Source organism: Caretta caretta, chromosome 5 (assembly GCF_965140235.1).
Source record: "Caretta caretta isolate rCarCar2 chromosome 5, rCarCar1.hap1, whole genome shotgun sequence".
NCBI classification, from domain to species: domain Eukaryota; kingdom Metazoa; phylum Chordata; order Testudines; family Cheloniidae; genus Caretta; species Caretta caretta.
In genome coordinates, this window is record NC_134210.1 from 125,253,827 (window position 1) to 125,273,265 (window position 19,439).

Genomic DNA, 19,439 nt, shown 5'->3' on the forward strand with positions numbered 1-19,439 from the left:
ACTGGAGTAACTAGGCCAGGAATGACAATGGGGAGAGGGTAGAGCCGAGCATAGTGGCTATGACTGACTCCCCCCTGCCCAAACTTTTCCCTGAGCTTGTCTCCCCTCTTAGTCCTTCCCTGTGGCTGTGTCATCCCCATCATTTCCCAAATGCTCCCCTGATTCCCCCTGAGCCTGGGGGTTCCAAGTATTGAACTGACACTTATATTGGAACTGCTAACTGCCCTCAATCTTTAACCCCTTATTGCCCAGTGTGGGGCAACCTAACTCTCTTTGAGCTACCAGCACTCTCCTCTCTTAGATTGTTTTAGTGAGAAAAAACCTTCTACACTGAAAATGTTACCAGGGAAATGGAGCATAAAAGCGCTCTTCAGAGAGACCAACGGGAGCCAAAATTGGCAACTCCGAAACCCTGTAACTTTTCAGAGGCTCACAGCCCGCACTGGGTAAAGTTGGGAATGCAGCTGTGTGATTGGTCTCCTGAGCTGTCTGTCAAGTGTGTCCAGCCCCATGATGACATCATCACAGGAATATAATGGCTGAGACCTGGGGAAGGTCTGAGTATTGGTGAAAGATTAGGAGTGTAGAAGTTTGGTAAGATGTGTGGTTAAACTCTGTACTATGTCTCTGGTTCTTTGGGTGTTTAGATGGGGGCTCTTTCTTCCACAGATTGTGACCTAATGTCTTGCCTGGTGGCTAGTAATAGCTAGGATTGAATGATCAGAAGCTCTTAGCTACTTTTAGTACTTTCTAGCTGTACTTGTGTAAAGCATTTCTAGCTGAGTCTTCGGAGCAAACAGTCCAGGGAAGGAAACTATCTGCCTTCCAGACTGGGAGGCCTTGATTAATGGTATGTTCTAGCAGGTGGAGGCTTCCCTAGAGAAGAATAGACTATTTAACAAGGAGAACTAAATTAGAGCTTGGACTTGGAAAAACTCTCCACTCACCTCTCTACCTGAGCTAAGCTATGTTGCCCCCATTCTGGGATGGGGATTGGGACTGCTGGCTGTGGTCTGAATTCTGGTTTGTCCTAATGATCTGCAGGTGGAAACACTTGACTGAGGTGGCTGAGTCAGCTGAGACTGGAGTGCTGGGTAACCAATATGTATCTGAAACAGATAATGCAGGAAACACTAAAAGAAAACAGGCCTGGTGCCTTCCCGTAAGGGAAATGCTTCCTGGCCCTAGCTTTCTAGTTAGTGGTCTCACTCTTGCCTCTAGGAGTGATGGTGTCAATTTACCTGAACTGGAATCTGTTTCTTTACCAGACCAGTCTTTAACTGACAATAGAAAATATTTGTATTTTTACCAGCTCAATCGGCTTTAAAATAACCAGCCTGCCGTAGTGAGCATCTCCTATGTAGACTCATAGATCATAAGGTCAGAAGGGACCATTATGATCATCTCCTATGTAACTCAGAATCCGGGGAGACTTAAACACTACTCACTCTGGAGGTCCCTGAAGGCTCGCCAATGGTACCTTCTGAATTCAGTGTTCTGTGTGCGTAGTCAATGGCTACTACCTTCAGCAGGGTAACTTCTGTCAGTGATTGCACTGGGGCTAATTCCATTTGTCCCAGAGTACAATCTGGGAAAAGACTAAAGTAGGCGGGTGCCTCTGATGAGCTGTGAAGGTGTCCTGGTGCTCCCCTTGGGAGGTATTGTTGGGTCTTGAAGTCAGAGTACAAGCTTTGGGCGTGTGTAAATGGGGTGTTACATCGGGTGGGATCTGAGTTGCTACAGAGAATTCTTTCCTGGTTATCTGGCTGGTGAATCTTGCCCATATGCTCAGGGTTTAGCTGATTGCCATATTTGGGGTCAGGAAGGAATTTTCCTCTTGGGCAGATTGGAAAATGTCCCTCTATAGCATGGGGCACGGGTCACTTGCTGGAGCATTCTCTGCTCCTTGAAGTCTTTAAACCACGATTTGAGGACTTCAATGGCTCAGACATAAGTGAGAGGGTTTTTGCAGGAGTGGGTGGGTGAGATTCTGTGGCCTGCGTTGTGCAGGAGGTGAGATTAGATGACAATAATGGTCTCTTCTGACTATAATATCGATCTATGTGTAACACCAACAGACCCTGCTCATCAGCAGGATCAAACCCAGGCCCTTTAGAGGCTCATGCATTTAGCTCCACTGCATGAGCTAAAAGCCATATGGCTTCTAGCTAAGACTGTAGTGTGGATGCGTTAATCTCTCTCTCTAACTGGTCCTGGTGCCACTAGAGGGGATAGAAGACAACACCCAGACGAACTGGCTGTTTCTGTTTCTGGGCCTGCCTTACATGAAAGGTTTAAGGCCTGGCCTGTTCTCTCTGTAGAGAGACTTCCTACAGGGGGACAACCTGGTCTGGCTCTCAGAGAAAATGGACCGGGAGCAGCTCTCCTGATGTTCCTACACAATACTGATTTTATTTCCTGCTGTAGCCACTCAATATTCCTTTTTGGGTCTTACAGGGACATCTCACTCCACCATGTCTGCTAAGGAAAATGAACCACAGGTGGAGATCCAGGCAGAGGAGCAACAGGTGGGTCCCTCCTGGGGAGGCAGGTGTGCTTGGCGGCTTGAAAGGCTGTTCTAGCTTGAATGTCTCCACTGCTGGAGACAGGGACTCGTAACCACAACACTAGCCAATGATTCTAGCTCTGAGTGCCGTAGTCACTGCCCACAAGTGCCTCCTGAATCCGGGAGGAGCACTGGGGACCCTTTGACTGCTGGCTGCACTGGAACACTGGCAAATCGCGTTGACTAATGCCCAAGGGCCCTCAAAAAAGAGTGGGGCATTGTACCGTGTCCTGGACTGAGACATGGTTTCTGATCGGGAGAGACTGCACTGGGAAAGACAAAAGGTCTCTCCATTCCTGCTCTCGCTGACAGAACTAGACCGTGACACAGTTCTGTTTTGTTGGTGGGAGTGCCAAGGTGCAAATGGCATTCCTGAGATTGCTGAATATTGGCAGCTGTTCCAATGGGACCAGGCTTCTGGGTGTGTAACTAATGTCACAGGCAGGCCACTGAACCCCTGCTGACAGGGACAGGAGACTGCCTAGCTCTGAGGACAGTCTCCTACAGAATCGGCAGTTGCAGAAGGAAAGACAGGAGGGGCATCTTGAGAAGCCAGGAGCTCTTCCCCAGCTGACTCCTCTTTCCCTCCCCCAGACTGCAGGGGACAGGGTGGCTGGCCTGCCCTTGGTCAGCTCTGCCTGTGAGATGGCCTCTGCCAGCTACACTGCCACCAAAGAGACCCACCCAGCCATCAAAGGGGTCTGTGAGGTTGTAGAGACTGGGGAGAGGGCCATCACCTCTGCTGCTATCAACGGGGCACAGCCCATCCTGGCCCAGCTGGAGCCACAGCGTGAGTAAGGGAAGGGAGGCAGGAACACTCCTGTGTGTGTGGTGGGGGACGTGGGTCTGGGGTCAGGCTCAGCCTACAGTGGCTCTAGGCCCACTACTGAGCTCGGCCTCCAACTGGCGGCAAACAGAATCCACAGACTCCCTTCTCCTGCTCCCCTGAACTCAGCGAGCTCCTAGACGTGATCTGGCCAAGGCATTGGCCTTGTGCGGAGGAGTTCTGACGGCTGTAGCAGCTGCTGGTGGGGGGGATTCCTGCTCAGGTAGCAGCAGTGAGCTGGGCCAGCCTAGAGGCAGGCAGTGCCCAGGCACAATCCCTGGTGTGCATGGCTGGCCCAGTACCACACAGCCACATGCACTGTGTATGGCACCTAATGCCATGGAGCAATACCTGCTAGAGGGCACAGGAAGCAGCTCCAATGCTAAAAGGATCTGAGCCCATGGCAGGCCCTGGAGACTCCTGAAACCCTCTAGGAGAAGCTGGGGGTGGATGAACAGATGACTGGCAGCCGGATCTCCTGAGTGCTAAACCTGGCTCTGAACCAGACTGGCTCCATAGCCTTGGGCAACTTGCCCAACCCCTCTTCCTTGGCTTCCCCATCGTAACCTGGGGAGACTTGCTTAGGAACACCAGTCCTCCAGTGTACACAGATGAGAAGCCCCACGAGATCTGTGCACATGAAGGAATTAAGGGAATGAGTTCAGTGGTGGTTTCGGTTGCAGCAGCCAATGAATATGCCTGTCGGGGTCTGGACAGACTGGAGGAGCAGCTGTCCATCCTGCAGCAGCCGATTGAGAAGGTAACCACACGAGTGTCACGGCTGGAGCAGGGTGAGGCTGTGGGCCCTTCACTTCCGCTAGGTGTTCAGTGACCTCTCCTCTGACCCCTTTCCCTCTAGGTGGCTTTGGATGCCCAAGACCTCATGTGTGCCACAATGGTGGGTGCCAAGGATGCAGTCTGCAGCACAGTCACTGAGGCCAAGGATGCAGTGACCAGCATGGTGAGCGTGGCCCAAGGGGCTGTCCAGGAGAGCGTGGAGGCGACCAAATCTGCCGTGACCAGCAGCATGAGCACAGTGATGGGCTCCAGCATGGGGCAGATGGCTGCGAGTGGCATAGACACAGCACTGGGGAAATCTGAGCAGCTGGTGGACTACTACCTCCCCATGACGGAGGAGGAGCTCGGTAAAAACCCCTCTGCTGAATATAAACCAATGTGACCCTGGTGTCTTGAGGTGTGGTTTGGAATCACAGCTGTTCAGTGCTCACATCTGAGCTGCCAAAAGAGCCACCTCTCCTTTGGGCTGCCTTGCAACCTTGCTTGGCTACTAACCCTCCCCTTTGTTCCTTCATGCTGGGCCCTCAGCTAGCCCTGTCTGATGGCTCTGATGCTGCTCCCTGTGCAGCTACCGGCTGCCTTACTGCTCGGTGCTGCAGGGCATCCAAACGTGTCCGAGGAAAGATTGCATCGGTCACAAGCTTTGGGAGGGCTGAACGTATCCCTGCCTTGTATCCTGGCCCTGCCAACCAGTGGTGCAAGTAGATTTTAACTCTTACCAATACAGCAACTCATGGGAGGGACCCAGAAGGGAGGTCGGGGGGCATGTGACCTCCCCCCCCCCCCCCCCAAACAACCCCACCCTGCCTTCTGTGCGGGGGCTCTACAGACCCACGTAGTTGCATCTCCTCTCTGGGAAGGGCTGGTGGGGGGCCAGCTGGGGGCGGTACAGCCAAACCGGAGGAGCTGCCAGCGTTCTGCTCCTTTCGCTGCTGCGGTTCCTGAGAGCCCTGCGGTTTTCACCGGCTACCGAACGTCATTCCAGTACGTCATCCCAGCAACAAATGTCTTAATGGTGCGGCGTACCTGACCTTACTGCCTTACTTGCACCACTGCTGCCAACTGACCCCTTCCCCCTTCCAGCTGAGCTTGCCACAACTCCCCTGGAGGGGCCTGGAGAGGCTCCTGCAGAGCAGCGGAGTTACTACGTGCGTCTGGGTTCCCTGTCGAGCACGCTGCGCCAGCGAGCCTACCAGCACGCCCTGGGCAAGATGAGACAAGCCAGGCAGCGCACCCTGGAGGCCCTCTCCCAGCTCCAGCAAATCATTGACCTGGTAGGAACACGACCCCTCTCCCCTGCCCTGTAGCTGCTGTGGGTCACGGTCTCTGCAGCCTCCCATGCTCAGTGCCATTGGCACTGTTTGTTCCTGGGCCCAGCTGTGTCGCTGCAGTAGTGCTGCCCACCTGCTGCCCACACCTAGCTGTGGGAGAGCTTCCCTGGCCAGCCGCCTCCTGCTCTTCCCAGCTAACTGCCCTCTCCCCCTGCAGATCAGCCATGCCAAGCAGGCCGTAGATCAGAAGCTTCACAATGGCCAGGACCGTCTGTACCAGATGTGGCTCCAGTACTGCAGGGGGAAGTTGGAAGGGCAGGAGGATCCAGACTCCGCAAAGGTATTCTCCTCCTTCTCGCCCTGACAGCCTTGCTCCAGTGAACTCCCCCCATCTGCAGGGGAGACTTGTAGATACTCCAGTCTCTTTCTCCTTCCAGCAGGTTGAAGCTCAGGTTCTAGCCATGTCCCAGAGCCTCACCCAGCAACTGAAAACCACCTGCCTTACTCTCCTGGGCAGCATCCAGGGCCTTCCCAGCACTATCCAGGACAAGGCCCAGCAGGTCTCGAGCAGTACAGAAGAGCTCCAGGCCTCCTTCTCCAGTGCCTGCTCTTTCCAGGATCTGTCCAGCAGTGCCCTTGCCCGGGGTCGGGAGATGGTGACCAAGGCCCAGAAGTCCTTGGATGAGCTCCTGGAATACGTGACGCAGAACATTCCCCTGGATTGGATCGTGGGACCCTTCACTCCCGCGGGAGACTCCCCACAGTGTCCTGATGAGCTGGTGGAGGAAGGAAAGAAGGTGGAGGCCTGAAGGGTTCCCCCTGCTGCTGGAAGGAATCCAGCTGAATTGCCTGCATAGCTAGTGTGGGGTCTCCTCACTGAGGCTGTAGTCCTGCTTTGGCAGATGGTGGACTGAGGTCAGGTCTTCCTTCTGCAGAACCTGAATGTCCTTTCCCAGGCACACTTCCCCAGAACCATGTATTACCAGTTACAGGGTGGCATCACTAGTCATGCAGGACTGCATCCCTTGCAGGGCTAGTCTGCTTCTCTCAGGACAGACATACAGCTGTCTTCCTCTGTACACAGGAAGTGCTCCTGAGCTTGATCTTTTCCCTAGCTGTGTAATGTGTAAAACAAGGGTTTAATGTCCCAATAAACTGCAACTGCATTCAAATTCCTGTCTGCTTAATGTGATTCCCTCCCCGACTTGTGCTCTCTACAAACATTTACTGTACAGATGACCCCATTCCCCCTCTTCTTCACACACCCCCTTTCTCTCTGGCAGGGCTCCAGAATGGCTGAGCTTGTCTCCTGGGTGAAGGCATCTCTTCAGGTGCCTCCATTTGACTCTCTTCCATTGAGACTTTTCTCATGTAGAAGGAGGCAACAGCCCATTGAGAACACTCATCTGGCTTCCAGTGTGTAGGAAGGCAACAATACAGACTGTGAGACCAAGTAACAGAGGGAAGAGCCCAGTGTGTTATGGCACTATGGCCTTGAGAGGAAATGTAGGTTCTCAGCTTTCCACACACCCCTATTGGTAATGAGTGAAGTTAAAAGGGTCATATACAGTGGTGGGAGACTGCCAGGCTTTGCCTCTAATCCAGTGTAAGAAGCTCAACAGGTTGGAAGTGTCCAGGAAAAGGGATGGTGAATTGTTAAATCCCAGTTGCCTGGAGTTGCCAAACGCACCCCTGCGCGCACACACAGGGAGACTAGCTGCAAGATAGAGAGCAGCAGACAGTCTTGCTGAGCATGGACATCAGCCAGCCTGCGTCCTTCCTCCCTGCTGTTAGCCAAGCACCTGCCTAACCTTTCCTACTTCCTAGTGTAAACCTAGCCAGGTCAATAACACTACAGGCACATGGCTCAGGGTTGTGGGAGATCCATAATCAGACCAGTGCTGGGCTTGTAATGCATTTTCCTGAGAGCTTGTGTCTATGCTTGAAGTCACAAGTAGGTAGTGTCATCTAGGCAGCTCCATCCCTGTTTCTTAGTAGCTCAAGCCTGAGTTAGGATAGAAAGGTCTCTTGGGTTCAGCACTGCAACAGCACCATGAGCAGGAATGGCTGTGTTGCTCCCAAAGATGGAGACTAGTAACAAAGTGGTCATCTCCTTGGAAAGGGCCTGCCTTGTTCTCCAATTGACTGAGGATACCAAGCTGTTCATAGAATATCAGGGTTGGAAGGGACCTCAGGAGGTCATCTAGTCTAACCCCCTGCTCAAAGCAGGACCAGTCCCCAACTAAATCATCCCAGCCAGGGCTTTGTCAAGCCTGACCTTAAAAACTTCAAAGGAAGGAGATTCCACCACCTCCCGAGGTAACCTATTCCAGTGCTTCACCACCCTCCTAGTGGAAAAAGTGTTTACTAATATCCAACCTAAACCTCGCCCACGGCAGCTTGAGACCACTGTTCCTTGTTTTGTCATCTGCTACCACTGAGAACAGTCTACATCCATCCTTTTTGGAACCCCCTTTCAGGTAGTTGAAAGCTGCTATCAAATCCCCCCTCATTCTTCTCTTCCGCAGACTAAACAATTCCAGTTCCCTCAGCCACTCCTCGTAAGTCATCTGTTCCCGTCCCCTAATCACTTTTGTTGCCCTGTGCTGGACGCTTTCCAATTTTTTCACCACCTCCTTGTAATGTGGGGACCAAAACTGGACACACTACTCCAGATGAGGCCTCACCAATGTCGAATAGAGGGGGACGATCACATCCCTCGATCTGCTGGCAGTGCCCCTGCTTATACAGCCCAAAATGCCATTGGCCTTCTTGGCAACAAGGGCACACTGTTGACTCCTATCCAGCTTCTTGTCCACTGTAACCCCTAGGTCCTTTTCTGCAGAAAAGTCAGAAACTCCCTAACTGCCAGGGAGCAATTACTGAAGCTAGTCTGCCTGTGGAACTGGAGGTGTGTTTTAAACCCTGCTCTGTTATGGATTAAAAATGGCCCCTCCAGCAAACTCACGGGGAAGAGTGAGGAAAAGCAATAGCTAGGTGGAGCCCTGCTGGAATGAGTAAAGGTCTTAGCCTGCTCCTTTTAGGGATATGGAAGAGGAAGTACAGACTGCACGAGTACTGGTCAGCTAATCTGACTTCTGTGTTCAAGCCCCGTGAAGCTCTTTCCTCTTTAGTCCAAGTCTAATAAAATGTGTGAGGTCAATGAGTGGATTTCACATCAGCAGATATTTGCTTCAAACTTGGAAAGAAGCTGGATTTTCTTTACACCATGAAGAGCATTGCAGCCTACATTTCCCCAGCACAGCCCTTACAGCTAATTTTTCCATAGGGAAGGGGTGGTTCTAACACATCCTCAAGCTAGGGTCAGCCGTAAGATACCACATCAAAAAAGTTGCTGGACCAATCTTAACTTATACAAAGCAAATGCAGTAACTGACTAACCCACCAGATGCAGTATTTATGGCACAAGGAGCAGTGAGTTATTTCAGCAAACCCCAGCATGATTCACCCATGGGCTCAAGTGTTTAATCCAAAGGCCTGTTCGAGGATCCAAGGTGTGAGCATAGAGATCACGCTCGCTACACTCCAATGGTCTGAATATTAGAAGGAGAAATGGGAAAAGGAAAGAGATGCTTCCTGCCCCCAGCTGGCTATTTTTCCAGGGCACTACTGCCTGCATAATTAGTGATTGTAGCTACCAGGTAGGAAGACTTGTAGTGTGCTCTGAACATGGTTGGGCTTGCTGCTTTTTCTGCTGGCTGCCTGTGTGGGAGGGCTATGGGTGGGAAGGTGGTTTCTAAGCCCTGAGCATACAATGGTCTCTCTGTGCTGGTGTTACTTGCACCTGTGCAGAGCTCTCTGGAACCCAGCTACTCTTCCCAACTGCCTGTTGAAGTTACTGGGGGTCTGAGTAAAGGCAGGGGCTGGTTTGTGCAGGGCTCATTGTAGAATCAGGGCCTAACACTGCCCCACTCTGGCCTTTGCAACCGCTGAAGGTCGTGTGTCTGGATGGAGGCCCACTCACATCCCCCTGTGGGACAGACACATGAGTGTGAACATCTAGGCTTGCTTTAAAGGAGGGAGGTGAGCACCGGCCTCAGCCCCAGGCCACTGTCACTCCCTGCTTTGATTTTACTCCCTGTGTGAAGGGCGATGGGGAGGTGATGGGAAGAAGTTATACATGCTGTGATCTGCTGTCACTCCAGCTGGGAAGGGCCCTGGCACTGGAGTAACTAGGCCACGAATGACAATGGGGAGAGGGTAGAGTCGAGCATAGTGGCTATGACTGACTCCCCCCTGCCCAAAGTTTTCCCTGAGCTTGTCTCCCCTCTTAGTCCTTCCGTATGGTTGCGTCATCCCCATCATTTCCCAAATGCTCCCCTGAGCCTGGGGTTCCACGTATTGAACTGACCCTTATATTGGAACTGCTAACTGCGCTCAGTCTTTAACCCCTTATTGCCCAGTGCGGGGCAACCTAACTCTCTTTGAGCAATCAGCACTCTCCTAAATGCATGAGCCTATACTGCATGAGCTAAAAGCCATAAGGCTCTTAGCTAAAGATGCAGAGCCGATGCGTTAATCTCTGTCTCTCCAACTGGTCCTGGTGCCACGAGATGGGACAGAAGAACACACCCAGAAGGTGTATGGATTACAAGTGCATCCCTGGGCTTGAAGAACTGGCTGTTTCTGAGCCTGCCTTAGATCAAAGGTTTAAGGCCCTGGCCTGTTCTCTGTAGAGAGAGACTTATTACAGGGGGACAATCTGGTCTGGCTCTCAGAGAAAACGGACCGGGGGCAGCTCTCCTGGTGTTCCTACACAACATTGATTTCATTGTTTCCTGCTGTAGCCACTCAATATTCCTTTTTGGGTCTTGCAGGGACATCTCACTCCACCATGTCTGCTGAGGAAAATGAACCACAGGTGGAGATCCAGGCAGAGGAGCAACAGGTGGGTCCCTCCTGGGGAGGCAGGTGTGCTTGGCAGCTGGAAGGGCTGTTCTAGCTTGAATGTCTCCACTGCTGGAGACAGGGACTCGTAACCACAACGCTAGCTAAGGCTCCAAGTTCTAGTTCTCGGAGTGCCGTAGTCACTGCCCACAAGTGCCCCCTGAAGCCAGGAGGAGCATCGGCACTGGTGACCCTCTGTATGCTGTCTGCACTCGAACACGGTCAAATCCCGCTGATTATAATACCCAGTAGGGGCATTGTACCGGGTGCTGGACTGAGACATGGTTCCTGATCGGGAGAGAATGCACTTGGAAAGACAGAAGGTCTCTCCGTTCCATCAGTGAGAGCAGGAATGAGACCGTGACAGTTGTGTTTTGTTGGTGGGTGTGCCAGGACGGAAGCAGCATTCCTGAGACTTTGCTTAATATAGGCAGCTGTTCTAATGGGACCAGGCTTCTGGGTGTGTAACTAATGTCACAGTCAGGCCACTGAACCCCTGCTGAGAGGGACCGGAGACTGCCTAGCTCTGAGGACAGTCTCCTACAGAATCGGTAGTTTGCAGAAGGAAAGACAGGAGGGGCACCTTGACGAGCCAGGAGCTCTTCCTCAGCTGACTCCTCTTTCCCTCCCTCAGACTGCAGGGGACAGGGTGGCTGGCCTGCCCTTGGTCAGCTCTGCCTGTGAGATGGCCTCTGCCAGCTACACTGCCACCAAAGAGACCCACCCAGCCATCAAAGCGATATGTGAGGTGGCAGAGACTGGGGTGAGAACCATCACCTATGCTGCTATCACCGGGGCACGGCCGATCCTGGACCAGCTGGAGCCACAGCGTGAGTAAGGGAAAGGGAGACAGGAACGCTCCTGTATGTGTAGCGGGGGAGGTGGGTCTGGGGGCAGGCTCAGCCTACAGTGGCTCTAGGCCCACTACTGAACTCTGCCTCCAACTGGCAGGAAACAGAATCCACAGACTCCCTTCTCCTGCTCCTCTCAACTCCGCTAGCTCCTAGACATGACCTGTCCAAGGCATTGGCCTTGTGCGGAGCGACTCTGACGGCTGCAGCAGCTGCTCTTGGGGACTCTTGCTCAGGTACCAGCGGTGAGCTGGACCAACCTAGAGACAGTCAGTGCCCAGGCACAATCCCTGGTGTGCATAGCTGGCCCAGTACCACACAGCCACATGCACTGCGTATGGCACCTAATGCCATGGAGCAATACCTGCTTGAGGGCACAGGAAGCAGCTCCAATGCTAAAAGGATCTGAGCCCATTGCAGGCACTGGAGACTCCTGAAACCCTCTAGGAGAAGCTTGGGGTGGATGAATCATAGAATATAAGGGTTGGAAGGGACCCCAGAAGGTCATCTAGTCCAACCCCCTGCTCGAAGCAGGACCAATTCCCAGTTAAATCATCCCAGCCAGGGCTTTGTCAAGCCTGACCTTAAAAACCTCTAAGGAAGGAGATTCTACCACCTCCCTAAGTAACGCATTCCAGTGTTTCACCACCCTCTTAGTGAAAAAGTTTTTCCTAATATCCAATCTAAACCTCCCCCACTGCAGCTTGAGACCATTACTCCTCGTTCTGTCATCTGCTACCATTGAGAACAGTCTAGAGCCATCCTCTTTGGAACCCCCTTTCAGGTAGTTGAAAGCAGCTAACTGAACAGATGACTGGCAGTGGGATCTCCCGAGCTAAACATGTGATGAACCAGACTGGCTCCATAGCCTTGGGCAACTTCCCCAACCCCTCTTCCTTGGCTCTCCCATCAGTAACCTGGGGACACTTGCTTAGGAACACCAGTCCTCCAATGTACATGGATTAGCAGCCCCACGAGATCTGTGCACATGAAGGAATTAAGGGAACGAGTTCTGTGGTTATGTTTCAGTTGCAGGAGCCAATGAACATGCCTGTCGGGGTCTGGACAGACTGGAGGAGCAGCTGCCCATCCTGCAGCAGCCGATTGAGAAGGTAACCACACGAGTGTCAGGGCTGGTCCTGGAGCAGCATGAGGCTGTGGGCCCTTCACTTCCGCTAGGTGTTCAGTGACCTCTCTTCTGATCCCTTTTCCTCTAGGTGGCTTTGGATGCCCAAGACCTGGTGGGTGCCAAGGATGCAGTCTGCAGCACGGTCACTGAGGCCAAGGATGCAGTGACCAGCAGGGTGAGCGTGGCCCAAGGGGCTGTCCAGGAGAGCGTGGAGGTGACCAAATCCGCCATGACCAGGAGCATGAGCACAGTGATGGGCTCCAGCATGGGGCAGATGGCTGCGAGTGTCATAGACGCAGCATTGGGGAAATCTGAGCAGCTGATGGACTACTACCTCCCCATGACAGAGGAGGAGCTTGGTAAGATCCCCTCTGCTGAATACAAACCAATGTGACCCTGGTGTCTTGGGGTGTGGCTTGAACTCAGTGTTCACAGCTGATGTGCCAAAAGAGCCACCTCTCCTTTGGGCTTCCTTGCAACTTAGCTTGGCTACTAGCCCTCCCTTTGTTCCTTCATGCTGGGCCCTGTGCTCGCCCTGTCTGATGGCTCTGACGCTGCTCCCTGTGCTGCTACCCACTGTCTTACTGGTCAGTGCTGCAGGGCATCCAAAAGTGCCCTGGGAAATATTCCATCGGTCACAAGCTCTGGGAGGACTGAACGCATCCCTGCCTTGTATCCTGGCCCTGCCAACCGGTGGTACAAGTAGATTTTAATTCTTACCAGTACGGTGACTCATGGGAGGGACCCAAAAGTGTAGGGGGGCACATGACTCCCTCCCAAACGACCCCACCCTGCCTCGTGCGGGGAGGGCTCTACAGACTCCAGACAGGAGATGGAACTACGTGGAAGGGCTGGTGGGGGACCAGCTGGGGGTGGTACAGACACACCGGAGGAGGTGCCAGCATTCTGCTCCTTTCGCTGCTGTGGTTCCTGAGAGCCCTGTGGTTTTCAGTGGATACCGAATGTCATTCCAGTACGTCATACTAGCAACAAATGTCTTAATGGTGCGGCGTACCTGACCTTACTGCCTTACTTGCACCACTGCTGCCAACTGACCCCTTCCCCCTTCCAGCTGAGCTTGCCACAACTCCCCTGGAGGGGCCTGGAGAGGCTCCTGCAGAGCAGCGGAGTTACTACGTGCGTCTGGGTTCCCTGTCGAGCACGCTGCGCCAGCGAGCCTACCAGCACGCCCTGGGCAAGATGAGACAAGCCAGGCAGCGCACCCTGGAGGCCCTCTCCCAGCTCCAGCAAATCATTGACCTGGTAGGAACACGACCCCTCTCCCCTGCCCTGTAGCTGCTGTGGGTCACGGTCTGTCATAAATATAAAGGGAAGGGTAAACCACTTCAAAATCCCTCCTGGTCAGAGGAAAAGTCCTCTCACCTGTAAAGGGTTAAGAAGCTAAAGGTAACCTTGCTGGCACCTGACCTAAATGACGAATGAGGAGACAAGATACTCTCAAAAGCTGCGAGGAGGGAGAAAAACAAAGGGTCTGTGTCTGTCTGTAGGCTGCTTTTGCCGGGAACAGAACAGGAATGGAGCCTTAGAACGTTTAGTAAGTTATCTAGCTAGGTATGTGTTAGATTATGATTTCTTTAAATGGCTAAGAAAAGATTTGTGATGACTATCCCAGTCTGTGTGTCTTTTTTGTAACTTAAGGTTTTGCGTAGAGGGATTCTCTGTTTTGAATCTAATTACCCTGTAAGGTATCTACCATCCTGATTTTACAGAGGTGATTCCTTTACTTCAATTAAAAGTCACCTTGTAAGAAAACTGAATGCTTTTTCATTGTTCTAAGATCCAAGGGTTTGGGTCTGCGGTCACCTATGCAAATTGGTGAGGATTTTTACCAAACCTTCCCCAGGAAGTGGGGTGCAAGGGTTGGGAGGTTTTTGGGAGGAAAGACGTGTCCAAACTATGTTTCCCAGTAAACCCAGTTAGAGATTGGTGGTGGCAGTGGAAATTCCAAGGGCAAAGGGTAAAATTAATTTGTACCTTGGGGAAGTTTTAACCTAAGCTGGTGAAAGTAAGCTTAGGAGGTTTTTCATGCAGGTCCCCATATCTGTACCCTAGAGTTGAGGGTGGGGGAGAAACCTTGACACGGTCTCTGCAGCCTCCCATGCTCAGTGCCATTGGCACTGTTTGTTCCTGGGCCCAGCTGTGTCGCTGCAGTAGTGCTGCCCGCCTGCTGCCCACAGCTAGCTGTGGGAGAGCTTCCCTGGCCAGCCGCCTCCTGCTCTTCCCAGCTAACTGCCCTCTCCCCCTGCAGATCAGCCATGCCAAGCAGGCCGTAGATCAGAAGATTCCCAATGGCCAGGACCGTCTGTACCAGATGTGGCTCCAGTACTGCAGGGGCAACTTGGAAGGGCAGGAGGAACCAGACTCCGCAAAGGTATTCTCCTCCTTCTCGCCCTCACAGCCTTGCTCCAGTGAACTCCCCCCATCTGTAGGGGAAACTTGCAGATACTCCAGTCTTTCTCCTTCCAGCAGGTTGAAGCTCAGGCTCTAGCCACGTCCCAGAGCCTCACCCAGCAACTGAAAACCACCTGCCTTACTCTCCTGGGCAGCATCCGGGGCCTTCCCAGCACTATCCAGGACAAGGCCCAGCAGGTCTCGAGCAGTACAGAAGAGCTCCAGGCCTCCTTCTCCAGTGCCGGCTGTTTCCAGGATCTGTCCAGCAGTGCCCTGGCCCGGAGTCGGGAGATGGTGACCAAGACCCTGGAGTGCCTGGATGAGCTGCTGGAATACGTGACGCAGAACATTCCCCTGGACTGGATCGTGGGACCCTTCATTCCCACTGGAGACTCCCCACCGTGTCCTGATGAGCTGGTGGAGGAAGGAAAGAAGGTGGAGGCCTGAAGGGTTCCCCCTGCTGCTGGAAGGAATCCAGCTGAATTTCCTGCATAGCTAGTGTGGGGTCTCCTTGCTGAGGCCACAGTGCTGCTTTGGCAGATGGTGGACTGAGGTCAGGTCTTCCTTCTGCAGAACCTGAATGTCATTTCCCAGGCCCACTTCCCCAGAACCATGTATTACCAGTTACAGGGTGGCATCACTAGTCATACAGGACTGCATCCCTTGCAGGGCTAGTCTGCTTCTCTCAGGACATACCTACAGCTGTCTTCCTCTGTACACAGGAAGTGCTCCTGAGCTTGATCTTTTCCCTAGCTTTGTAATGTGTAAAACTAGGGTTTAATGTTACAATAAACCTCAACTGCATTCAAATTTCTGTCTGCTTAATGTGATTCCCTCCCTGGCTCATGCTCTGAAGAAACATATACTGTACAGGTGACCCCATGCCCCTCTTCTTCACACACACACACAAACCCCCTCCACCCACTTCCTCTGGAAGGGCTCCAGAATGGCTGAGCTCATCTCCTGGGTGAAGGCATCTCCTCAGGTGCCTCCATTTGACTCTCTTCCATTGAGACTTTTCTCATGTAGAAGGAGGCAACAGGGTTCTCCCCATTGAGATCACTCGTCTGGCTTCCAGTGGGTAGCAAGGCAACATTACAGGCTCTGAGACCCAACTAACAGAGGGAAAGACCCAGGTTGTTGAGATAGGGCACTATGGCCTTGAGAGGAAATGGGGTGTGTGGAGAACTGAGAACCTACTACTGGTAATGAGCAAAGTTAAAAGGGTCACATACAGTGGTGGGAGACTGCCGGGCCTTGCCTCTAGTCCAGTGCAAGAAGCTCAACAGGTTGGAAGTGTCTAGGAAAAGATGGTGAATTGACAACTCCAGGCAACTGGGATTTAACAAAACACACACAGGGAGACTAGCTGCAAGAGAGAGAGCAGCAGATACTCTTGCTGAAGCATGGACATCAGCCAGCCTGCATCCTTCCTCCCTGCCATTAGCCAAGCACCTGCGTAATCTTTCCTACTGCCTAGTGTAAACCTAGCCAGGCTAATGGCTCAGGGTTGTGGGAGATCCATAGTAGGACCAGTGCTGGGCTTGGAATGCATTTTCCTGAGAGCTTGTGTCTATGCTTGAAGTCACAAGGGGGTAGTGTCATCTAGGCAGCTCCATCACTTTTGCTTATCCTAACTCTAGCTTGAGCTATTAATAAGCTTCAGGCAAGGAAATGTCTCTCGGGTTCAGCACTGCAACAGGACCATGAGCAGGAATGGGTGTGTAGCTCTCAAAGATAGAGACTAGTAATCAAAATGGTGATGGATGCAGCTCCCAGGGCTAGTTACTCCGGATCTCATTGGACAGGGCCTGTCTTGTACTCCCAGTGGACTGGGGCTACAAAGGTTTTCATAGACTCCTAGAATATGGGGGTTGGAAGGGACCTTAGGAGGTCATCCAATCCAACCCCCTGCTCAAAGCAGGACCAATTCCCAGTTAAATTATCCCAGCCAGGGTTTTGTCAAACCCGACCTTAAAAACTTCAAAGGAAGGAGATTCCACCACCTTCCTAGGTAACGCATTCCAGTGCTTCACCACCCTTCTAGTGAAAAAGTTTTTCCTAACATCCAACCTAAACCTTCCCCACTACAACTTGATACCATTGATCCTTGTTCTGTCATCTGTACCACTGAGAACAGTCTAGATGCATCCTCTTTGGAACTCCCTCTCAGGTAGCTGAAAGCAGCTATCAAATCCTCCTCCCTGCCGTTCTTCTCTTCTGCAGGCTAAACAATTCCAGTTCCCTCAGCCTCTCCTCATAAATCATGTGTTCCAGTCCCCTGAACATTTTTGTTGTCCTCTGCTGGACACTTTCCAATTTTTTCACATCCTTTTTGTGGTGTAGGGCCCAAAACTGGACATAGTACTCCAGATCAGGCCTCACAAATGTTGAATAGAGGAGAACAATCATGTCTGTCGATTTGCTGGCAATGCCCCTATTTACACAACCCAAAATGTCATTGGCCGTCTTGGCAACAAGGGCACACTGTTGACTCATAGCCAGTTTCTTGTCCACTGTAACTTCGAGGTCCTTTTCTGCAGAAAAGTCAGAAACTCCCTAACTGACAGTGAGCGATCACTGAGGCTAATTTGCCTGTGTAACTGGAAGTGTGTTACATACCCTGCTGTGTTCTGGATTAACAGAGGCCCCTCCAACACACTAGCTAGGTGGAGCCCTGCTGGGGTGAGTAAAGGTCCTAGTCTGCTCCTTTTAGGAATATGGAAGAGTAAGTGCAGACTTCAGGAGTGCTGGTCAGCTAACATGACTTCTGTATCCAAGCCCAGTGAAGCTCTTTCCTCTTTCGTCCAAGTCTAATAAAATGTGTGATGTCAATGAGTGGATTTCACATCAACAGATATTTGCTTCAAACTTGGACAGAAGTGGGAGCTGGATTTTCTTTACGCCATGAAGAACATTGCAGCCTACGTTTCCCGAGCGCAGCCCCTGCAGCTAATCTTTCCGTAGAGAAGGAGCGGTTCTAACACATCCCCAAGCAGGGTCAGACCTAAGAAACCCGATCGAAAATCTTGCTGCACCACTCTCAAGTTATATAAAGCAAATTCAGTGACTGACTAACCCACCGGGTGCAGTATTTATTCAAAGAGCAGTGAGTTATTTCAGCAAACCCCAAACCAACGGGCTCGAGTGTTTAATCCAAAGGCCTGTTGGAGGATCCACATGTGAGCATAGAGATCACACCAGCTACACCCCAATGGTCTGAATATTAGAAGGAGGAATGGGAAAAGGAAAGAGATGCTTCCTGCCCCCAGCTGGCTTTCTCTCCTGGGTGGCACCCTCTGGATAATTAGTGATTGTAGCTGTAGATCCCAGGTAGGAAGACTTGTAGTGTGCTCTCTACATGGTTGGGCTCGCTGCTTCTGCTGGCTGCCTGTGTGGGAGGGCTATGGATGGGAAGCTGGTTTCTAAGCCCTGAGCATGCAATGGTCTCTCTGTGCTGGTGTTACTTGCACCAGTGCAGAGCCCTCTGGAACTCAGCTACTCTTCCCAACTGCCTGTTGAAGTTACTGGGGTCTGAGCAAATGCAGGGACTGGTTTGTGCAGGGCTCATTGTAGAATCAGAGCCTAAAACGGCCCCACTCTGGCCTTTGCAGCCACTGCAGCTGAAGATCTTGTGTTTAGATGGAGGCCCTCTCACATCCCTCTGTGGGACAGACACATGGGTATGAACATCTAGGCTTATTTAAAGGAGTGAGGTGAGCACCTGCCTCAGCCCCAGGCCACTGTCACTCTGCTCAGCTGCTCCAGGCATTTGCACTCCCTGCTTTGATTTTACTCCCTGTGTGAAAGGTGTAGGGAGGTTATGGGAAGTTATGCCTGGTGTGATCTGCTGTCACTCTGGCTGGGAAGGGCCCTGGCACTGAAGTATCTAGGCCAGGAATGATAATGGGGAGAGGGCAGAGCTGAGCATAGTGGCTATAACTGACACCCCCCCCCAAATTTTTCCCTGAGCTTGTCTCCCCACTTAGTGCTTCCCTTTGTCTGTCACCCCCAGCATCTGCCCAAATGCTCCCCAGATACCCCCTGAGCCTGGGGGTTCCACGTATTGAACTGACACTTATATTGGAACTGCTAACTGCCCTCAGTCTTTAACCCCTTATTGCCCAGTGTGGGGCTACCTAAGTCTCTTTGAGGTTCTGGGCCTAACTCACTTAGGCCTTGCAATGCTGAGAGGAGCAATAGCTAAATACCTTTAAAAACCTGTGCCATGTTCTCTTCCCTGGACAAGTCAACCAACAGGAAAGCTATAAATGAACTGAGGAGTATCTTGTGCCAGCTGGGCCAGAATAACTTCCCCAGCCTCTTTTGGAGTGGGCAGGAAAGGAAAATAATACAACAGCTACCAGCACTCTCCTCTCTTAGATGGTTTTACTCTCAAAAATCTTCTACACTGAAAATGTTACCAGGGAAATGGAGCGTAAAGGCGCTCTTCAGAGAGAACAACCGGAGTACTCTGAGAATATGAACCATTATTATTATTTGTATGACCGTAGCATTTCAAAGCAAAAATCAGAACTGGAATCCCATCGTGCTAGGTACTGTCTTAACAGAGAGTAAAAGGCCTGCCCCAAACAGCTCATAATCTGAAACTAGGTTTGCCAGCCCTCCAGGATTGTCCTGAACTCTCCAGGAATTAAAGATTAATCTTTAATTAAAG

The 19,439-nt window shown here is 51.9% G+C and overlaps 2 protein-coding genes across 2 annotated transcripts; both read left to right on the top strand.

Moving 5' to 3' along the window:
• The first annotated feature begins 1,033 nt into the window (after nt 1-1,033).
• LOC142072259 (perilipin-3-like) lies at nt 1,034-6,270 on the top strand. The gene is made up of 8 exons (XM_075128955.1): nt 1,034-1,094; nt 2,428-2,528; nt 3,161-3,356; nt 4,058-4,152; nt 4,252-4,537; nt 5,274-5,464; nt 5,679-5,801; nt 5,902-6,270. Exons 1-8 carry the CDS (start codon nt 1,034-1,036, stop codon nt 6,268-6,270), a joined length of 1,422 nt encoding a protein of 473 aa, XP_074985056.1.
• A 4,025-nt stretch (nt 6,271-10,295) lies between these two features.
• Nucleotides 10,296-15,379, top strand: LOC142072059 (perilipin-3-like). The gene is made up of 7 exons (XM_075128270.1): nt 10,296-10,370; nt 11,004-11,199; nt 12,250-12,332; nt 12,438-12,708; nt 13,422-13,612; nt 14,619-14,741; nt 14,840-15,379. The coding sequence occupies exons 1-7, from the start codon at nt 10,317-10,319 to the stop codon at nt 15,206-15,208; spliced, it is 1,287 nt and encodes a 428-aa protein (XP_074984371.1). The 5' UTR covers nt 10,296-10,316; the 3' UTR covers nt 15,209-15,379.
• Nucleotides 15,380-19,439: the final 4,060 nt, after the last annotated feature.

Excerpts from the sequence above, each read along its gene's own strand:
- LOC142072259 (XM_075128955.1), top strand. The coding sequence starts at position 1,034 with ATGATCTGCAGGTGGAAACACTTGACTGAGGTGGCTGAGTCAGCTGAG. Across the intron at positions 4,538-5,273 it reads CATGACGGAGGAGGAGCTCG|CTGAGCTTGCCACAACTCCC; the intron begins GTAAAAACCCCT and ends TCCCCCTTCCAG. Across the intron at positions 5,802-5,901 it reads AGGATCCAGACTCCGCAAAG|GTTGAAGCTCAGGTTCTAGC; the intron begins GTATTCTCCTCC and ends TCCTTCCAGCAG.
- LOC142072059 (XM_075128270.1), top strand. The coding sequence starts at position 10,317 with ATGTCTGCTGAGGAAAATGAACCACAGGTGGAGATCCAGGCAGAGGAG. Across the intron at positions 12,709-13,421 it reads CATGACAGAGGAGGAGCTTG|CTGAGCTTGCCACAACTCCC; the intron begins GTAAGATCCCCT and ends TCCCCCTTCCAG. Across the intron at positions 14,742-14,839 it reads AGGAACCAGACTCCGCAAAG|GTTGAAGCTCAGGCTCTAGC; the intron begins GTATTCTCCTCC and ends TCCTTCCAGCAG.